We start from the raw sequence: 20,109 nt of genomic DNA, 5'->3' as shown, positions 1-20,109 counted from the left end.
CGGAGAGTGAGCTCAGCCGTGTGGTGCTGACTTAGTAGGTGCCTGCCTGTGTAATGCCAAGTGAACCAGTGAACCTGAGGGGTGGTGGGAACCCTCAAATTTGTAGCCAGTTGGTCACATGTGGGTGGTCCTAGGAATCCCGAGCTGGCAGCTGGTGTCTGAAGTGAGGGGAGATCGCGGCACTGTGCACTTAACCTGTGCAGTTGGACCCACCTCCAGGTGGCTTGTGCCACTGGGCTTAGCAGGTGTGGCCAAATGACACTGCAGGACAACAAGAAAAGGAAGCGAGGAATGTGGCAGGATCTGGAAGCCAGCCAAGAATATCCTGAAGTGCAGAATGTCACAGGGGCAGGGAAAATGCATGGGTGGAGCAGAGAAGAGCCTGCCTGCCCTGCTCGTCCCGCCCCAGGTCTTTTGCCTTCTCATTGATCCTGGGTCTAGGGGACAGCCCTCTGCCTACAGCAGGGCTCTATAGCTGCAATCTTCCTTCTTAACCCTTGATGGCCTGGGCAAGTTCTATTTGTTTATTTGTACCCAAGAGCAATGAGCCAGCTTGAGGGAACCACCACTGCACCCCCACCCCCAGGCTCTTTCTATCATTTTAGCCTTTACCAGGCTGTGGCTTGTGTGTCTCTCCCCTGGAGGCAGAGCTCCTTGGGGCATGCGCCGAGTCTGCTATGTCTCTTTGTCTCCAGACCTAATGCACAGCAGAGGCTCACTGTGTTCCTTGAGTAAGTAAATGAATGGGTGTATGAATGAATGAATGAATGAATGAATGGCTGCCTTCTACACTTCACACAGGACTCTTAATTATCCATCATGGTAGGTTGGATGACACATCCCAACAAATACATGTTCTTAATCTCAATCCACAATCCTGTAGGTGAGAACCTATTGAAAATATGAGCTCTTGAAGAGGTAAAGGAGTGGCCCAGCTGGATGAGGGTGGCTCTTACTTTGGATTCCTGGAGGCCTCGTTAGGAGAAGGCCACAGGGAGAAGCCAGAAGTCAGCGGGAACCCAGAAGAGAAAAGAGAGGACATCATCATATGATGGGAAGGCCAAGGAACCCCAAGGCTTGCTGACCAGCCAGTGCGAGAACGCTACCAACCCAGGAAGCAAGTCTTCTGGTCTCCAAAACTGCGAGACAAGAAATTCCCATCGTTTAAGCCAATCAGTGGCATGGTATTCTTCATGGCAGTCTTGGCACACCAACATATCCTTTATGCCCCAGATGCCCACGCAGGACCTGAGCTCCCCACTCTTGGCAGAGCTGACTGCCTTAAGGGTCAAACAAGCCCAGGGTTTCTCATACTTGGAACTGTTGACATTTGGGGCTGAATCATCCTTCGTGGTAGGGCCATCCTGTTACTGTGGGATGTTGAGCTGCATCCCTGCCTCTACCCACCAGATGTCTGGAGCAATCTGCCCCCAAATAGTGTCAATCAAATATGTGTCCAGTCACTGCCAAATGTCCACTGACAGACAGAACCACTCCCGATGGAGAATCATCGGTGCTGAACAATACTGAGACTCCTTGGCAAGTGAGCAAGGGAGCACTTCCCTCCTGCAAACTAAGGAGCACAGAAAAGCATCTCAGCCTGGGCAGCAGGGCACTTGCAACATACACCTGTCTGACTCTGGTGACTTGAGGATACTTAGAGACCCCTGTGGAGCACTCACAGGGCAGGACTGACCTCCACGAAGGTTCAGAGGATGAAGGACAGTGACCACATCCATGACCAAGAAGCATCCAAGATTCAGAGTCAGGACATTGGGATCTGTCCTTCCCTGCCATCGTCTTTGGGCAAGTCCCTGCAATTTCTGCTCCTTGGGGTTTCCATCCCCTCTGAGTGGAGGGGACGAGCTCCGACTGCCTGTGGGTTGAAGTTCCTCTTCTGTGAATGCCCTGGTCTCGTGCTCTTCACCAGCTTCCGGTGGGTCCCTGCCTCCCTCCCTCTCACTTGCTTTCTTCTTCTCTTCTCAGACAGAAGCAGCCCCGGGACCCTCCTGAGATGCTGCTGCTGCTGCCTCTGCTGTGGGCAGGTAAGTGTCTGCGGGGAGAGGGGCGGGTGGGGCTGGGGCTGGAGCTGCGGCTGACCTTGTCTCCCCACAGGGTCCCTGGCTCAGCATCCGGGATACTGACTGCAAGTGCGGAAATCAGTGGAAGTGCAGGAGGGCCTGTGCGTCTTGGTGCCCTGCCAAGTCTTCTAACCTTGCGAAGGCAGGGCCGACTCTGATCAACCTCTCAGGTGGACTGACTCTGACCCAGCTCTCGGCTACTGGTTCCAGAAAGGGGCTGATATATTCCAGGAAGCTCCAGTGGCTACAAACGACCCACATCAAAGTCTGCAGGGGGAGACCCGGGGCTGATTCCAACTCCTTGGAGACCCCCAGAACAACTGCTCCGTGGACATCAGAGATGCACGGAGAGGGAATGAAGGGACATACTTCTTTAGGATGGAGACAGGACATATGAAATGGGTTTACAAATTTCCCAAGCTCTCTGTGCACGTGACAGGTGAGAAATGGGCTCCAGGAGAGGCCCCAGGGGAAGGTCATGGGCCCCTGACAGCCTGGGACCCCTGCTCCTCGCCCTGGGGAGGGGGCTGGGGGTAAAGCGAGGCTGGGCTGGGGGAGGAGCTGGATCAAAGCCTGCGGCTTCTCTAGGCTCACCCAGGCACCCCTCCCTCCTGCTCCTGCGTCCCCCCCCCCCACCAGCTTGACCTGCGCTGTGCCCTGGGCCTGTGAGCGCTGGGCCAGGATGCCCGGGTCCCTGCGGGCAGCGGGGAGGGAGTGTCAGGGCCCCGGACACTGCGCTGGTCCCGGGATCTGGGTGGGAGGCTCAGGGGTCTCCCGCCTCCATCCTGCTCCCCCTTGGAGGGTCCGGGGATGGGGGGTGCCGTCCACCCAGCCCTCACCCTGACGCGGGTCTCCAGTCTCTGCCCCAGACCCTCCACAGAGCTTGACCGTCGCTGTGGTCCCGGGAAATGGCACAGGTAGGAAAGCGCCTCTGCTCCCTGGGGCGGTCGCGGGGGTCGGGGCTCTGCTCCCCCCTCAGCCTGCCCTCACCCTGAGACCCCTCCTCGGTGAGCCCAGGGGTCCCGCTCCATCCCCAGACCCCATGGCCGCTGGAGAATCTGTCCCCATGGGGCCTCCCCTCGGACTTCGCCTCTCCGCTCCCCGAGAACAGGGACCCTCACAGCAGAGCCGGCGCCACCCCCTCGTCATCCGCCTCGGACGCCCCTTCCGGTCTCCTTTCATCCCCCTCCCCTACATGGCGTTTATTTAAAGGCTTTTGGGGACATAACAGAGTCACACCGCGGAGAATCAAACGCAGGCGGAGCCCCCCGCCCCCCGTGCTCCCTGCCCCCTGCTCCCGCCGTGGCTCCTTCCCGGGTCCGAGGGGTCCCTCGGGGGCGCGGGGTCCGCGCTGAGCCCGTCCTCGTCCTCGTCGCCGCTGTGCCGGGTCCCGCTGCGCCCACGGCCCCTCCTCCGCCGCGGGACGGGAGGGCGCCCCGCTCGCCGCCCGGGAAGCCGCTCTGCGCGCCCGGAACCCGCCTTCGCGCGCGGCCGGGGAGGGGTCACCGCGTTCCCCACGGAGGCTGGACGGGTTCAAGCCCCCGGCGGAGGGGCGAGCGCGCGTGTGTCCCCCCAGCCCCGTGGGTGCAGGGCGCGGGAAACGCTTTCCATCTTTGCCCATGTCGGGGAGAAACTATGTCCATGTCCTGTCAGTCGGGAGTTCCCTTGTTATGAGTGATGATGCGTCTTTTCACTGGATCAAGGGCCGTGACTTTTACATTGTGAACTCGCTGTTCATTCTTTTCCCGTTTTTCTAAACGGTTATTTGCAAGTTAGAGAAATTAGTCTGGGGTGTGAGTTCCAATATGTTTCCAATATGTTTCCAATATGCCAACTGCCTTCCCTCCTGGATAACAGTGGTTCTTACAACGTATAGGGTTGCATTTACATTTAGTCACAGTCATTAACCTCTTCTTTTATGGCTTCTGATTTCTTATGATCTGAATTGATAAAAATCAACTCTCACAGTTTTTCCTTCCATGGCCTCGTCCCACTCAGTCTTGGCTCCAGGCCTGCAGGGCTGTTGTCTCTTCCCTAGTTGTGCCCGGGTGTCCTTCTACACCCTCACTCTCACCCAGCGGCCCCTGCTTGCCCTTCACCCTCTGCTTCACTTGCTGCTTCCTCCAGGAAGCCCTCCCAGACCTGCCAGTACCTCTGACATTTCTGCCTCCAGGGCTCACCCAGCCTGAGTCCCCCCCATGACGACGTGTGTCGTGTAGTGTCGTGAGCACCTGCTTCCAGACTGAGGGGTTCTCCAACCAGAGCCCCTCTCAGAGGCACCTCATTAAATTGGGGACTGAGGCCCGTTGAAGACGTGAATGGAGGTCAAGGCCCTTCTAGGTCCATCTCGGTTCTGAGTTGTCAGCTTGAGCAGCTGGGAGGTCGTGGGACCCAGGATGGGCACAACTTGGTCGGGGTGTCCTGGAAGCCCGAGGCTGCCCTCCCCCTGTGCTTTCAAGGCTGAATCCAGTGAGACGCCGTCAGTGCAGGGACGAATCCACACATGTGTGCAGAGAAAGACACGGGCCAGCCAGGCTCGCTTCCCTCCTATTTCTGTCCCTCTGTCAGTCTGTGTGGTTGCGTTGTCCCTCTTGCCCTTTGTCTTTCTGAATCCTTCCTCTTCGTCTCTCTGACTCTGTCTCTCTCGCTCTCCAGCACCCACAGTCCTGGGCAACGGCTTGTCGCTGCCTGTCCAGGAGAGCCAGTCCCTGCATCTCGTCTGTGTCGCCGACAGCAACCCCCCTGCCAGGCTGAGCTGGGCCCGGGGGAGCCTAACCCTGAGCCCCTCGCAGCCGTCAGACCTGGGGGTCCTGGAGCTACTTCGGGTGCACACTGGGTATGAAGGAGAATTCACATGCTGGGCTGAGAACCTGCAGGGCACCCAGCACACTTCCGTGAGCCTCTCCCTGCAGAGTGAGTGTCACGGGGGCACCTGCTTGACCCTAACCTCCAAATGACCTTGAGGTCACCCATCCACGAGCACAGAGCCCTCGGCTGCAACGCCAGCACCCCACAGCCCTCTGTCCAATTGCTGCACAGTTAGGGCACGGGCTGGGGTGAGGCCTGGGTGGATGTGTCTCCTTGTTGAGTTATAAAAGCTTTTATGCATGTTGGAAAGTAGAAAGTTATTGGATATATGATTTGCAAATATTTTCTTCCTTTCTGTGGGCTGTGTTTTCACTTTCTTGATGGTGTCCTGTGAGGAAGAAAAGCTTTTAATTTTGGTGAGACCCAAGTTGTCCACGTTTTCTCTGTCCACCTGCAGGATGAGCAGGGCAAGGTTGGGGAGAGTCTGGGTGAATGTGACCCACATCCGGTGACACAGGGGTGGAGGGCAGGGGCTGAAAAACAAAGGTCTCTGTCCTGCAGGGAGAGGAAGGACACAGGAGTGTGGTTCATGGGGTTACCCCGTCTACACCCCACTTTCCTGCTGGAAACCAGGGCCTGTGCCGGAAGTGGTTGCGGTGGCCGTCGGGGCAGCAGCTGTGAAGACCCTGCTCCTTGGCCTCTGCCTCGCATCTGCCTGTGAGCCCAGCCTCCAGGAGAGGAGGGGCCGGGTGGGCAGGGGGTGACTTGGCTTGGAGGGTGCACACGTGCTGACCAGAGTCTGGTCCGGATGGGGAAGCTCCTGCTCTCGTCACGCAGGTCTGGGGGAGATCTCGGGTGCCCTCCAGCCCCGTAAGAGGGAACAGGGGCCCAACCTTCCCGCGGCACTGTAACTGGCCAGACCGGAAGGTGGTGGTCTCTTCTGCAGAGTGAGGTCCTGCGGTCGGGAGAGCAGCGGTGAGCAGGGCTCAGGTGTGAGGTGCAGATGCTGCCATGGGCTGGGGTCTCAGGTGAGTGGTGCGGGCATCTCGCCGTCCATCATCCCACCTGGCCACGTCCTCCACGGCGGGCCCAGGGCTGTTCTGCCCAGCACGGCCGGAGTTGAGCTGCCTGTCTTCCTCCCCAGCCCACTTCTCTGCTGGGCTCCCACCTCCCCAATGACACGGACACCCCTAGCTTCACCTCGACCCAGAATTTTCTCTCTGCTTGGTCTCCCTCCCTTCTGCCAGATCCAGTACAGCCCTGACTCTTGTACATCCATCCTTGTTTCCATAGCTCATTCGTGTGCCCTTCTCCTCTCCATCCTGACCTCATCCTCCCTGCGGCCTCCTCCCTTCCCTGGATCACTGAACCCCTCCTCTCCCTGCCTCCCATCTCTCTCCCTAACACAGCCTCCTGGACTGTGCTTCCAGAATCCACTTCTCCAGGTCTCAAGGTTTGGACACTGACGTTTCCTCTCCATCACTGGAAAACTCGGAGCCATCGCCACAGCCTGGTCTTCACTTTTGTCAGATCCTTCTCCCTGGAGACACACGAGGTCTCCCACACCCGATCAGACCAGCCCACTGAGACTGTGACGTTGGATGTGTAGCTTCCTCAATGGAAACACGTTGCCCCTGCATTTCCACCTGTCAGCACATTGCTCGTCCATCATGCTTGAATGACAGCCAGTTATAATCGTGTGCAATTGAGGGTATCATTATGAGCAGAGGAGTGACGTGTGGTCATTGGTTCATAAACACTTTCAGCACATGTTAATAAACACCTACTCTATGTTGGTGGAGTGACTTCAAGTTTGAGGATTCAGGAGCTGATTGAGAAAAGGTGGTGGTGACGCATAAGCTGTTTCTTGGGTTGATGCTTTGACAGATGTTCAGCTGGACGGAAAGTTACTCTCAAAGGAGACCTTCCAGAGGCTGCAGTACAAGGGGAGGAGGGCAAGGGAGAACCCCCACAAGAGAGGGAAAACGGGATGGAAGGGGCCCTCCATGTGCAGGTGACATTCAGAGGCTCCGAAGGGCAGAAGCAGCTCGGGGCCTCATACCTGTGGTGTTTTATCTCACCTGTGGCTGGCAGATGTTGGGTGCAATTTTATAGGTTATGCAAAGCAAGTCAGCTCCAACTGGTCAAAAATTGCTTATCTGTGCTATTTTAAAGAATTGGATGTGTGTGATTTTGATTTTGATTTAATTAGCTAAAAGTGGGCTTTTCTAATCACCCAAACTGCTGTGGAGCACATAAAGCCACTACAAAGAAGACATCCTTGGATTATGTATTTCACTGCTGTGCATTGTTGTAGGCTTCAAAAATCTCTGCCATACAAGAACTAGAGGCAAAAATGATAGAAATATAAATCAATCAATCAGTCAATAAATATATAAACCTTAGATTATTTTGTCTGTTGATATCTGTTTTGAGGAAAATACTCTGGATAAAGGCATATATGACACATTGGGAAGGTTTTCTCTATTCTGTCGTGTGAGGAGGTGATTTCTGTGTCAGGACCTGAGGGCACTGAGGAGCAGGCTCTGTGTTGACAGGAGAGAAAGTTTCCAGGAAGAGGGAGAAGAGGGAACGGTGAGAGCAGGTGCTCTGAGTAGAAGCAGGTCTGGGTGCTGAGGAAACACCAAGAGGCCAGTGTTGAAAGGCCAGTGGTGGGAGCAGCGGGGAGGGTGGTGCCGACCGCGAGGGGCCTTGCAGGACAATGAAGAACCTGGAAACTTGGGGGAGGGGAGACGGGATGGACTTTCACTTTAGCAGCATCCTCAGGGCTTCTCTGCTAAGACTAGGCTGGACAGAAAGACAGTGAGAAGAACCTGCTGGACACGCCAGGCAGGAGGCAATGGGGTGGAACCAGGAGGTGGAGCTGGCAGTGAGGACACGGTGTTACAAACACCTTGAAGATCAAGTTTAGAGTTTTCTAATGGAAGGGGTGAGGGAAAGCGACGAGCAAGGATGGCGCCAAAACTTTTCCCCTGAGCAACCAGATGGGTGAAGTTGCAACACATAGAGGATGTCAAAGAGCAGGGATTTGAGGCAGATGTAAACTCCGAGGGGCTACTAGACATCCCAGCAGCAGGCAGGTGGACAGGTGAGTATAGACGCCTGGAGGTCAGGAGAGGGTCCAGGCTGCAGATGTTGATTGTAGAGCAGGTGTGAAGTGATGACAGTGACGAGGTGAAACTGTAGGTGGAGACGGACGTGAGGACACAGCCCGGGACGGTGCAGAGAGGAGGAGCAGGCAAAGCAGGTGAGAAGGGGCGGCAGGTGCCTCAGGTGAAGCAGGAGAGCACGGCGTCCTGGATGCGAGTGAGGGGGAGTGGGCTGTGTGCCCCGTGCACCCACATGCTATGTCCATTCATGGGGGCTGAGACGCGACAGTTAAATCTGGAAACACGTTTGTCACTGGTGGTCTTGACGACGGGGGTTTTAATGGAGTGGTGGGAAAGGTGCGAGGATGTGAGGGGAGGAAGTTCAGAAAGGCATTGGGGAGAGGATGTGGGAGGAGTGAGAACAAACTATTTGAGGAGCTTTGCTGTGAATGGGGAACCGAGACATGGAGCAGCTGAAGAAAGACCCTTCTCAGTTCCTTCTCTGCTTTCTCCCAGTGTTGCTTAATGGATTCCTGTCTGAGTTAATTCCCTTTGGCCCTTGTAGCAAACTACATCGAGATGGGATCTAAAAGACGCAGGGGACCATCCTTTCTTGGCCTCTTCTAATTCGTGGCAGCTGCCAACTCTCCTTGACTCGTGGCTGCCTCCCCCCTTCTCTGCCTCTGGGGCCACACTGCACCCCCTCCCCTTCTGTGTGGATCACATCTCCCCCTCCCCCTGTCTTATAGGGACACTAGTGAGCAGCTTGGGCCCACCTGGGTGATCCAGGATAACCTCCCCCTACCAAGATCCTGATCTTCGTCACATCTGCAAAGTCCCCTTTACCTATTAGGTCATATTGCAGCTTGCAGGGATTGGGATGTGGGTATTTTGGGGTGGCCGTGGGACTTTTGCACCTCAGAATACCCCCTTCTGCCCCCGGCGTTGCTCCCTTCTTTATCCTCCTTTTTCTGTTTTCCAGGACCTGTCACACTAGTGGGTTGTCTCACGTGCACATGCTTTTGTTAACAGGGGTCAACCAATCTGCAAAAGCACCAGTAAGAGAGTGAAAGGAAAAGTTACGGACTGGGAGAATGTACCTGCAAAGCATAGATCTGATGGATGACTTGTATCCAGAATATATAAAGGACTCCCAAAACAAAAGAATAAAAAAATACAGAATGATGTTAAAAGTAAAGTGGGCAAAATGTTTGATCAACCGCTTCACCAAAGAAGAAACATGGATGATAAACAAGCAAACGAAAACACAATCAACACCATTTGTCATTAGGGAATTACAAATTAATACAGGAATGAGATACCACAACACAAGTATTCAAATGATTAAAAAACAAAACCAAAAATTCCACCCTGATAATACCAAGTGCTGGTGAGGCTGTGGTGCAGTTAGAACTCTCAGAAACTGACGTTGGCAATGAGAAATTGCTCGACATGGGAAAACAGTTTGGCAATTTTGCATAAATTTACATATTCACTTACCATGTGACCCAACATTATGACTCCTTGGTGGTATATAAGATTTTCTATTATAAGTCACTAAATGAATTCTTCCTTTTTTCGTAACCTGGAGCCAGTTCCAACTATTTTACTGATTGGAGACTCAATTCCTCATATATTGAACAGGATGCAAAACTCTGTCTACTTAATAAGATTGAATGACTATCTATATAATGTGTTTAAATGTTTTCCAAATATATAGTGGCATAAGTCTTAAGAACTTGCCAGAGACACACTACATAGAGTAAGATGAAAACCAAGTACTCTGAGCTGAAATTTTAATTCTATTCAAATATCCATGCATATTTTCTGGGAATACTATGACTTTGGAACCACATTCATCTCTGAGAATCAGACTTTTTTTCTACAGAAAAGGAAAATGCTAATGTATGTGATGAGGAAGTAAGAAAATTGTTTCAATCCACGTTGTACTGAATTTCAGCAGTTGAGCAAGAGAACTTTCTTTTGCCCTGGTCTGTAGAATATCAGTGTTCTCATTTTGAATTGCATGAAAAGTTGCTACATGGTATTATTTTGGAGATGTCATTGAAAGTTTGCAAATCAGCGTGACAGAAACCAAAAGAAAACCCCACTTGTATTTTTTAAATGTTCAATGTGTTTTGATAAGACATGGGACGGTCACCAGTGACTACAGCTTAAATCCAGTCAGGTCTGTGTGTTGGGTGAGGATGTGAGGTAGCTGGAGGGGAAGCATCACGAGGCCATGGCCAGGTCATATCTCTTCTTATCTCTGGCCCCACAAATTAATGGATTCTCACTACTTGTTCAGTGAATGGATGGATGGATGGTTGGATGGATGGACTGACAGAACGGATGGATGGTTGAATAGATGGATAAATGGATGGATGGATTAATGTATGTATGTATGTATGGATGGATGGATGGACACATGGATGGATGGATGGATGGAGGACAGATCCCTCCCTACCTAACTCAGGAGCCTTTTCATTTGCTATGCCCCAGACACTTACAGACCCTAAAGAATCCCACCCCTGGCAGGACTGTCCACCACACAGCTCTGGATGAGGCTGTGACTCTTGGGACCAGACCAGGAGTAGATGGGATTCTTGGTGTGGAAATGGTGGAGAGAAGAGCTCCTCAAACTGGGAGGACTCACGGAATACTTACCCCTCCCACATCTCAGATGTCCTGGAGCTGCTGTGCACCAGGACTGGTGACCGGGAAGCACCGGAGACTGGGAGGCAGGACGCGGGGATCTGTCCTCCCTGCCGTCCTCTTTGGGCAGGTCTCTGATTCTGGGGTTTCCATCCCCTCTGAGTGGAGGGGACGAGCTCCGACTGCCTGTGGGTTGAAGTTCCTCTTCTGTGAACGCCCTGGTCTCGTGCTCTGCACCAGCTTCCGGTGGGTCCCTGCCTCCCTCCCTCTCACTTGCTTTCCTCTTCTCTTCTCAGGCAGAAGCAGCCCCGGGACCCTCCTGAGATGCTGCTGCTGCTGCCTCTGCTGTGGGCAGGTGAGGGTCCGCGGGGAGAGGGGCGGGTGGGGCTGGGGCTGGGGCTGCGGCTGACCTTGTTTCCCCACAGGGTCCCTGGCTCAGGATTCGAGATACCGGCTGCGAGTGCAGGAGTCAGTGACCGTGCAGGAGGGCCTGTGTGTCTTCGTCCCCTGCCAGGTCATCTACGTCTGGAAAGGCTGGACTGACTCCTTCCCATGTCCCTGGTGGAATGATTCCAGAACAGCTCTTGGCTTCTGGTTCCGGGAAAAGGCTGCTATATCCCGGGATGCTCCAGTGGCCACAAATAACCCACACCGAAGTGTGCAGGGGGTGACCCAGGGCCAATTTCACCTCCTTGGAGACCCCAGAAGATGTAACTGCTCCCTGGACATCAGAGATGCACAGAGTGGGGTCGAAGGAACATACTTTTTTCAGGTGGAAAAAGGACATATGAAACATAGTTACCTACTAAATAAGGTCTCTGTGCATGTGACAGGTGAGGAACTGGCTCCAGGAGAGGCCCCAGGAGAAGGTCATGGGCCCCTGACAGCCTGGGACCCCTGCTCCTTGCCCTGGGGAGGGTGCTGGGGGTAAAGCGAGGCTGGGCTGGGGGAGGAGCTGGATCAAAGCCTGCGGCTTCTCTCGGGCTCACCCAGGCACCCCTCCCTCCTGCTCCTGCGTCTCCCCGCCCCCCACCAGCCCTGACCCAGACACCCGACATCCAGATCCCGGGGACCCTGGAGTCCGGCAGCCCCAGCAGCCTGACCTGCGCTGTGCCCTGGGCCTGTGAGCGGGGGACGCCCCCCACCTTCTCCTGGAGGTCAGCCGCCCTCCCCTCCCTGGGCCCCAGCACCCGCCTCTCCCCAGTGCTCACCCTCACTCAACGGCCCCAGGACCACGGCACCAACCTCACCTGCCAGGTGACCTTCCCTGGAGCGGGGGTGACCGTGGAGAGGACCGTCCAGCTCAGTATCTCCTGTGAGTGCTGGGCCAGGACGCCCGGGTCCCTGAGGGCAGTGGGGAGGGAGAGTCAGGGCCCTGGACACTGCGCTGCCCCTGGAATTTGGGCGGGAGTGTCAGGGGTCGCCTGGGTCCCTGTGGGTGGGGACAGAGGGCAGATGCTGGGGACACTGGTGCCTCAGTCCCAGCTGAGTAGGGCGTCTGGATGGACACGAACCCAACCTGTCACCCTCTGTGGCTTCTGGTGGGAAAATGCCTGCCTTTGCCTGGACCCTCTGAAGGGAAAATTCTGTCTGTGTCCCAAATGCTCCACAGAACCTGACAATCGTCGTCCACCCAGGAGACGGCTCAGGTAGGAAAGAGCAGTGGACTCTTGGCCAGTTTGGGTCAGAGGGGTCTGTCAGTGCTCTCATAATGGGGGTGGGGGCATCTGGGTTCTACGTGAGAAGCCCCCGATGGGCCTCCTCCCAAACATCCTCTGCCGCTGCAAGGCCAGGGCGACCAGCAGCCCCACCCTGCCTTCCCGAGGACCCTCTTCCCCTCCTCCCATCCCTGGATCTCCCTGGGGAGCTGTGCACTGTCGCCCGCTCAGCCTCACCCTGACGTCTGCCCAGAGCCCATCCCTCGCCCCACTGCCCCTCCCAGTGACGACGGCACCTGGTCCCCTCCCTGGACAGTGAGCTCCAAGAGGACATCTGTGCTCACAGACCTGTAGTAGGAGATGCTGAGACCTGTCCTTGATCCTGGGTGTTGGCTTCCCAGAGGCACGGCCAGGGGACTATACAGGCCAGGAGATCGTTGGGATCTCACCTGAGAGCCCGACACCTGCCACTTCCAGCCCTTTCTCTAGGCAGAAAGGAGAACCTGTGAACCCTGAATGACGGGGTCAGTGAGGTCAAGGTGGAGATTCACATCCCCTTGGGTCCTGAGAAGGAGGGAAGGATAAGGCCTTCCAGCATCGCACAGCTCACTCCCCCTCCCCACAATCTCTCTCTCTCTCTCTCTCTCTCTCTCTCTCTCTCTCTCTCTCTCTCTCTCTCTCTCTCTGTCTCTCTCTGCATCTTTGCATATTTCTCTCTGCATTTTGGTATTATCCTCTGGCTTTCTCTCCATCATTACATCTCTTTCTGTGCCTTACATCTCCATCTTTCTCTGCCTCTATGCACCTGTCTCTCTGTCTCTCTCTGCCCCTTCTCATCTCTTGTTTCTCCCCCAGTCTCTTCCTTCTCTCCCTTTCCCCCTCCCCTCACTTTTCCTGCATCTCCCTTCCACAGCTCTGAGGAGTCAGGGAAACATCTCGTCCCTTCCCGTCCTGGGGGGCCAGGCTCTGCGCCTGCTCTGTGAGGCTGACAGCAACCCCCCTGCACAGCTGAGCTGGTTCTGGGGGTCCCCAGCCCTGAACACCTTCCCCATCTCCGACTCTGGGGTCCTGGAGCTGCCTCGAGTAGGGACAGATGAGGAAGGAGAGTTCACCTGCCGAGCTCGGCATCCTCTGGGCTCCTTGCACGTCTCGCTCAGCCTCTCTGTGCTCTGTGAGTGTGGGGCTCTGGGACGCCTTTCTAGTAGGACGAGGATGGGGAGCAGAAGGTGTAGAGAAGAAGCAGGAGCACATCTTCACGGTGACCTCCAGCTTGGTCAGACAGGACTGAAGACTTCCTGAAGCTCAGTGTGGGGTGAGCTCGGTTTGGCTATGGGACCCAGATCCTCCATGGCCCTGTTGTGGGGAGACCTTGGATGGAGAGGAACTGATGTTTGCTGCTCAGGAGTGCGTGGGCTGGACAGGAGGTGCTGGTGGACTGAGCCCCATTGCATGATCTGGAGAAGACCGAGGCCCCACAGTGGGTGGGAGAACCCTGGATGCAGGGGAGGCCACACAGTGGACCTGATGGAGAGGAGGGGGCACACCTGCCTGTGCATGGGGCTTGGACAACAACCAAGTCTCACTTAACTTCAGGGAAGCCAGGAGCCGGGGCAGGCGTGATCCCGGGGGCTGTAGGGGGTGCTGGCGTCGCGGTCTTGCTCGCTCTCTGCCTCTGCCTCATCTTCTTCACGTGAGCATCAGCCCTGGGTTGGGTGAGGGCCACAGGGGTGACAGGGGTCCTGGAAGTGCTGTGAGGGTCTAGAAGGGCAGAGGGTGCAGGGATGGTGGGGATCCCACATGGATCCACTGCAGCAGGCCTGGGGTCTCTCCCAGGTCCTGGTCCAGACGTCCAGGGGGGAGGGGCCTTGTTACAAAGTCAGGCTAAGGCTGCCAGCCTTGGTCACCCATTCCAGCCGCATGGCAGTGACCCCGCGTCCCGAGTGAACCAGGCTGAAGACCCCCGTGTCCCCCGTCAGGGTGAAGTCCTGCAGGAAGAAAGCTGTGAGAGCAACGGGAGCGGATGGCGTCCCCCCAGCCTCCCTGGTGAGAGCTGTGGGCATCCTGGCTCCTGCTCTGTCCTCCCACACCTCCCAGGGCGGCTGAGGGTCAGGCCACGTTCTGCAGGGACAGAAGGGAGCTCTTCTCCTTCCCTAAACGTGGCTCCTATCGGATTCTCCATCTCCCTGATCACTCTCTGGTCTGCGTCACCAGGTGGAAGACCTGGCCCTGTTCTGCCCCCATCCTCCGTCTCCTCTTCCTGGGCCTTACACCACAACGTGCGTCTGGGCTTCTTAAGGCAGCTCCACACCTTTTCCCCTCTCGCCCCTCTCTGAACTGAGCTCCCCTCAGAGCTTCATGTCACACCTCCTGCCTCCACCTGTCCTCTCAGCACAGTTCCTCAGCGTTACCTCCATAAGAGATCTGCGTCCCGTCATTGCCAAGCTTCAAGCACAGCGCATCCCCCAGTGTGGGAAGATGGGGGTCCACACTGGATGGGCATTTGGGGCAGGACCCCCAGGTCTACCTCCTCCCACACTGGCCTTCGCAGTCTCCTCAACCAGAGCCAGATATTTGCATGTCAGAACCATTGCTTTGTTGTCCCCTCCAAATCAGCATCAAACTGTCCAAATGCTGCTCATTCCACAAGCTCTGACTGTCATTTATTTCTGTGACTCTGACTAATGTGGATCTCACTGTCAGGATATACACATCCAGTCCTTCAGCAAACAGCTATCAGGTTCCCAGGCTTTGCTCTAGGTGCTTGGGTCGTACCTGTGGACAAGTGTGCACTGTCCCTGCTCTATGGACTTACGTTTATTGGGAAGGACATGAAAACAATGAGTAGTGATAAGATATGGGAAGTCAGCAAGAATTAAGGGCGATGAAGGGAGATGAAACATAAAAGTGAGGAGGGACAGTCGAGGGGGCTGAAGAATGACCCTTGAGCAAAACCTGCAAGAAGTGAAGGACACAGCATCAGCCAGAGTGAGAACGATAAAACTCAAAGAGAGGGAGGAGCAGGTGCTAGGTCTCTGCGGCTGGGACGTGAGTGTTTGAGAGAGAAAGTGCAAGTGAGACAGTGTGGCCAAGGTAGAGCCAGGCAGGGCTGGGTGGGTAATGGGTGTAGGAAATGAAATTGAAGAGGCACACACACACACAAACAGGAAGCACAAAGGTTGCAAATATTTCAGGGTCCTTCAGGTCACCATAATTACGTATGTGCTTTGAGTAAGGGAGTGACAAGGTCTGACACTCATTTTAATGTGTTTGCTGTGACTACTGTATTGAGAAAGCCTGTTGTGGGGCAAGGGTAGAAGGCAGGAGACCAGTTGGAGGGTATTTGATAATCTAGTCTGATGTGATGTAGACTTAGTCCAGGGTACCAATGCTGGATCTCATGTAGAGAAGTTCGGTTCTTTTAACATTTAGAAGGTGGAGATGATGGAATTCACTAGTGGAGTGATGGAGCTGACGTGGGGTGGGAGCAAAGAGGGCTTGCTGCCATGACTCACAGATGTCATAGATATGAAAGATGACCCCATAGAAATCCATACCTGTTCTATGTGTTCATGGATATCCTAGATCTCTAAGATGAATCCAGTGAGGTTTCCCCAAGCAACACAACAAATGGTTTTGCCAATTACTGAAATTGCCAACACTGCAGGGGAACGTGTGTAGGGGAGGGGACCAGGATATCATTTTATGGATTTTAAGATGAGGTTCCATTCAGACATGGAAGTGGAGATGATAAGTAGATGGTTAGAGCCTGGGGCTCAGGAGAGTGGTCCCAGCATGAGAGAGGGGCACGAGGACCCTTCATGTCTGGGTCTGACAGTGAATGAGACCACACAGACTAGGAGGGATCCAGGAGAAAATCCTGAGACCCTCAGCATTTAGAGTCAGGGGGAAGAGGGGGAAACAGCAGGTGGATGAGAAGAGGCAGACACTGGAGTGAGACGTGGGACCAAGGGAGTGAAGGGCTGGGTCTTCGTGGCCACAGAAGATGGAGTTTCAAGGAGAGACTGGTCATCTGTTTCAGATGCTGTGAGTTCAGTAAGAAGGGGCCTGAGAAATGTCCATTTGAATTTAGCTTAGGAATATACACTGCTGATTTTGAAAAGGGCACATCTGGTACCATGGTGGGGAAGATACCTAGAGAGCAGCAAGTTCAAGACAGAAGAGAGGTGAGGAAGTGGAAATAGTGGGTGTAAATGACTCTTGAGAAATGTCACAGTAAATCTAGAACCAAGAAACGGGTGGGCCTTCAGCAGAAAGTGGATGTAGTCCGTAAACTTTGGTCATTTCCAGGCAGGATTAGACACCCCCTCCCCCATGTGCCAGCTGCATCTCCGTGGGGAGGCTCCTCACACCTTGTCCCAAATGCACCCCATGTGTCTCCCCTACACAGTGAGCTCCTCAAGGGCAAGGCCAACTTTGATTCGGACCTTGTTCTTCTCTCTACCTCTCTGCATTTCGTCCCATGGTATCACAATTTACAACTATGGGTTTATGTGTTTAACAGTCCATTTCTCTCTCCGTCTCCTGCCAGGAGGTAATTCGCAGGGCCCCAGACTTCTTCACTCCCCTCTTGAGTACCCAGGGTCTGGCACATGGGAACCCATGCTCTGGGTTCAGAGAGACCTGAGCTGGATTTATGACCTTGGGCCAGTACATAATCTCTCCAAGACGTAGTTTTCTTGTCTGTAAAATGGGTAAAATACTAGTATTTTCCCATAGGTATGTGTGTGTGTCTGGTGGAATTGGAACACAACCAATAAGTGTTTATGTGTTGGGTTTCTGAGTGAATGGGGACTTAAGGAATTTTTGATGAGAGAACAGATGGATGAATTCACGTTCTGGGAGATCCACATTCACCTCATGGACACTCTCTGCCTTTTCCCAGCCCCCATTATCCTGCTCTGACCTCCTTCTCTCGCCTCCCAGCAGGATCACCAGAAAGAGGCTCCATCAGAAAGCCCCTCTGATCCCAGGATGGAGCCGGAGATCCATTACGCCACCCTCAGCTTTCAGGGGCCACGTCTTCCACACTGAGTACTCAGAGATCAGGCGCAAGTGATGCATCGGTGGGAGCACTAGTCACAGCCCGAGGGGCACACCCTCTAGGGGAAGGGAGACCCAGGGGCTGCCTCACGGGAATTTCACACCCACAGAGACGGTGGGGTCCAAACCACTGTATGCGTTTTGAGCACTGGTGGCATTGCCCGAAGCTTTGCAATCGCATGACCTGGGATCAAGTCCCTTCCCGTTCTTTCACTGACGTGTGACATCACACAAGCCACTTTATTCCTCCATGTCTCCGTGTGCTGCTCTACATAATGTGTGTCATAAGTCCTACCGCACACGTGCACCATGAGACTTAAATAAAAGTTCATGTGTAAGACACCCAGAGATCCTGGTTCGTTCTTTCTTTTTTTTAAATTCAGTTTTATTGAGAGATATTCAAATACCCTTCAGTCATCCACAGTATATAACCAATTGTTGACAGTACCATCAGAAAGTTGTGCATTCATCACCCAAATCACCCTTTAACAGTTTCATTACTCAAGAAAAATAAAATTAAATTAAATTAAAAAAAGAATAGAAATACAAGTAAAAAAGAACACCCAAAACATTCCATCCCCTTATTAGTCATTTAATTTTTGTTCCCATTTTTATACTCATCTGTCCATACATTGGATAAAGGGAGTGTGACTCACAAGGTTTCCACAGTCACACCATAATAAGGTACATAGTTATACAATTGTCTTCAAAAATCAAGGCTACTGGGTTGCAGTTCAACAGTTTCATGTATTTCCCTCCAGCTATTACAACACACTAAAAACTAAAAAGGGGTATCTATATAAAGCAAAAGAACAACCTCCAGAATGACCTGTCAACTCTATTTGAAATCTCTCAGACACTAAAAATTTATTGTTTCATTTCTATTGCCTCATTTGGTCAAGAAGATGTTCTCAAACCAATAATGCTGGGTCCAGGTTCATCCCCAGGAGTCATGTCCTACACTGCCAGGGAGATTCACACTCTTGCGAGTCATGTCCCACATGGGGGGAGGGCAATGAGTTTTCCTGCCAAGGTGGCTTGCAGAGAAAGGCCATATATAAGCAACAAAAGAAGTTCTCTGGGGTGACTCTTAGGCACAATTGTAAGTAGGCTTAGCCTCTCCTTTACAGTAACAACCTTCAGAAGGGCAAGCCCCGTGATCAAGAGCTCAGCCTTCTAAATTGGTCATCCCCAATGCTTGTAAGAATATCAGTAATTCCCCAGGTGGGGAAGTTTAATGTTTCTGCATTTCCCCCCAGTCCCTCAGAGGGGCTTTGCAAATGCACTTTTTTTCTCTGCCCAGATTACTTTGGGATTTATAGGGGTTTCACAAGGACCTGTACAAACCAACTAGCTCTCACTCTCTATTCAATGTTCCATGTAATTATGGTGTTTGGGTAATCTTGAGGCTGAGGTTCTCCAGGAGAGTTTGGTGCCTGCTGGTTTCTTGCAGCTTGACCAGGAAGGTGTTAGTGACACTGGCCAGAAGCTGTGCACGTCCAATCCCAGAGACAGCTTCAGCCGCGCACTCCCATCCCCTGCTCAAAACCCCAGCACAGGTCCCTTCCCTGATCGCCCTCTGGCATCCTTTCTCTGCATGCCTGCCTCTTCCTTTTCCATCCTGCCTGCCTTCTCCTGGCTTCTGTGCCTCCTTTATGTCTTGCTACAGCAAAGATCACATATTAACATTCAGAAAATTTTATAAAGCTCTGAGCTGACCAGAGTCAGAATACTGTCATATCTTCCCAGACATGAAGAATAAATAACAAGCTTCTCAAATTGACATTCTTAGTCAGGGGATGGCAAAGCTTTTATGTGAAGTTCCAGGTAATAAATATTTTGTGTTTTGAGGGCCATTTGTTCTATGTTGCAACTATTCAACTCTGTCCCTGTAGCACAAAACAGCCTTAGATAAATGTAAATGAATTAATGTGGCTGTGTTCCAACAAAACTTTATTTACTCTCAAAAATGTAAACATGGAGTTGCCTTATAATCTGGCTGTCCACCTCTTGTTATATACCAAAAGAATAGAAAAAAGAACTTGAACCCACACTTGCGCACTAATGTTTATAGTAGCATTATCCACAACAGCCAGAAGGTAGAACCAACCCAAGTGTCCATCAACAGATGAATAGATAAACAAAATGTAGTGTATGCCTACGATGAAATAATATTCAGCAAGAAAAGGGAATCAAATGCTGACAAATGGTACAGCACAAATGAACATTGAAATCACCATGTTGCATGAAATAAGCCAGACTCAAAAAGACAACTATTGTGTCGCTCCATTTACATAAAGTATCAAGAATAACCAAATTGGTAGTGGTGGAAAATAGATCAGAGGTTACCAGAAGCTGGGGGGAAGCAAGGGAATGCAAAGTTATTGCTCAGGTACAGAGTTTCTGTTTGGTGTTATGAAAAAGTCATGGCAATAGATGGTGGTGATGGTAGCACAATATTATGCATGTAAATAATACTATTGATGTGTGGAACTTAAAAATGGTTAAAATGGAAAATTTTGTGTTACATATATTACTACAAAAAAAAAACAAAAAACAAAACAATTTACAAAAGCAGGCCCTCCAGAGGCTGTAGTTTCCGACTGCTGTTGAAAGGAGGCTGTTGTCTCACCCAGGCTGCTCCTCCACGGTCCTTGAGGCCCCATCAGTCCCTCCAGCCATTCTCCAAGATCCCCCTTCCGAGCATCCTTCATTTCTTGTGTGCTCACGCCCCTC

At 52.9% G+C, this 20,109-nt stretch overlaps 2 protein-coding genes across 7 annotated transcripts; both read left to right on the top strand.

The window, feature by feature from the left end:
• The first annotated feature begins 1,942 nt into the window (after positions 1–1,942).
• On the top strand, positions 1,943–7,294 carry LOC119521264 (sialic acid-binding Ig-like lectin 13). Of its 6 annotated transcripts, none has more exons than XR_005214328.1 (7): positions 1,943–2,045; positions 2,116–2,520; positions 2,939–2,998; positions 4,737–4,994; positions 5,451–5,606; positions 5,836–5,917; positions 6,299–7,294. XR_005214328.1 is itself a non-coding variant. In XM_037819354.1 (6 exons), coding segments are annotated over exons 2-6 (537 nt in total). In that variant the 5' UTR covers positions 1,943–2,045; positions 2,116–2,459; the 3' UTR covers positions 5,838–7,294. The 6 variants fall into 6 exon arrangements, 3 of the variants coding, with proteins under 3 accessions (XP_037675282.1, XP_037675280.1, XP_037675281.1); XR_005214327.1 differs by having other exon boundaries at positions 5,727–5,917; positions 6,320–7,294; XR_005214326.1 differs by having other exon boundaries at positions 5,727–5,917.
• Positions 7,295–10,797: 3,503 nt separating this feature from the next.
• On the top strand, positions 10,798–15,361 carry LOC119521268 (sialic acid-binding Ig-like lectin 6). The gene is made up of 8 exons (XM_037819357.1): positions 10,798–11,009; positions 11,080–11,487; positions 11,691–11,969; positions 12,256–12,303; positions 13,226–13,624; positions 13,906–14,002; positions 14,289–14,355; positions 14,524–15,361. Exons 1-5 carry the CDS (start codon positions 10,979–10,981, stop codon positions 13,609–13,611), a joined length of 1,152 nt encoding a protein of 383 aa, XP_037675285.1. The 5' UTR covers positions 10,798–10,978; the 3' UTR covers positions 13,612–13,624; positions 13,906–14,002; positions 14,289–14,355; positions 14,524–15,361.
• The last annotated feature ends 4,748 nt before the right edge of the window (positions 15,362–20,109 follow it).

The sequence above is a fragment of the Choloepus didactylus genome, chromosome 27 (genome assembly GCF_015220235.1).
Source record: "Choloepus didactylus isolate mChoDid1 chromosome 27, mChoDid1.pri, whole genome shotgun sequence".
Lineage (NCBI taxonomy): Eukaryota > Metazoa > Chordata > Mammalia > Pilosa > Megalonychidae > Choloepus > Choloepus didactylus.
Note: the sequence above shows the minus strand (reverse complement) of the source record. Positions and strands in the feature narration are given on the sequence as shown.

Coding starts and splice junctions, on each gene's coding strand:
- LOC119521264 (XM_037819352.1), top strand. CDS start 2,460: ATGGAGACAGGACATATGAAATGGGTTTACAAATTTCCCAAGCTCTCT. Junction 2,521..2,938: donor GCTCTCTGTGCACGTGACAG/GTGAGAAATGGG, acceptor GCGGGTCTCCAG/TCTCTGCCCCAGACCCTCCA. Junction 4,995..5,450: donor CGTGAGCCTCTCCCTGCAGA/GTGAGTGTCACG, acceptor TCTGTCCTGCAG/GGAGAGGAAGGACACAGGAG.
- LOC119521268 (XM_037819357.1), top strand. CDS start 10,979: ATGCTGCTGCTGCTGCCTCTGCTGTGGGCAG. Junction 11,488..11,690: donor GGTCTCTGTGCATGTGACAG/GTGAGGAACTGG, acceptor GCCCCCCACCAG/CCCTGACCCAGACACCCGAC. Junction 11,970..12,255: donor CGTCCAGCTCAGTATCTCCT/GTGAGTGCTGGG, acceptor TCTGTGTCCCAA/ATGCTCCACAGAACCTGACA.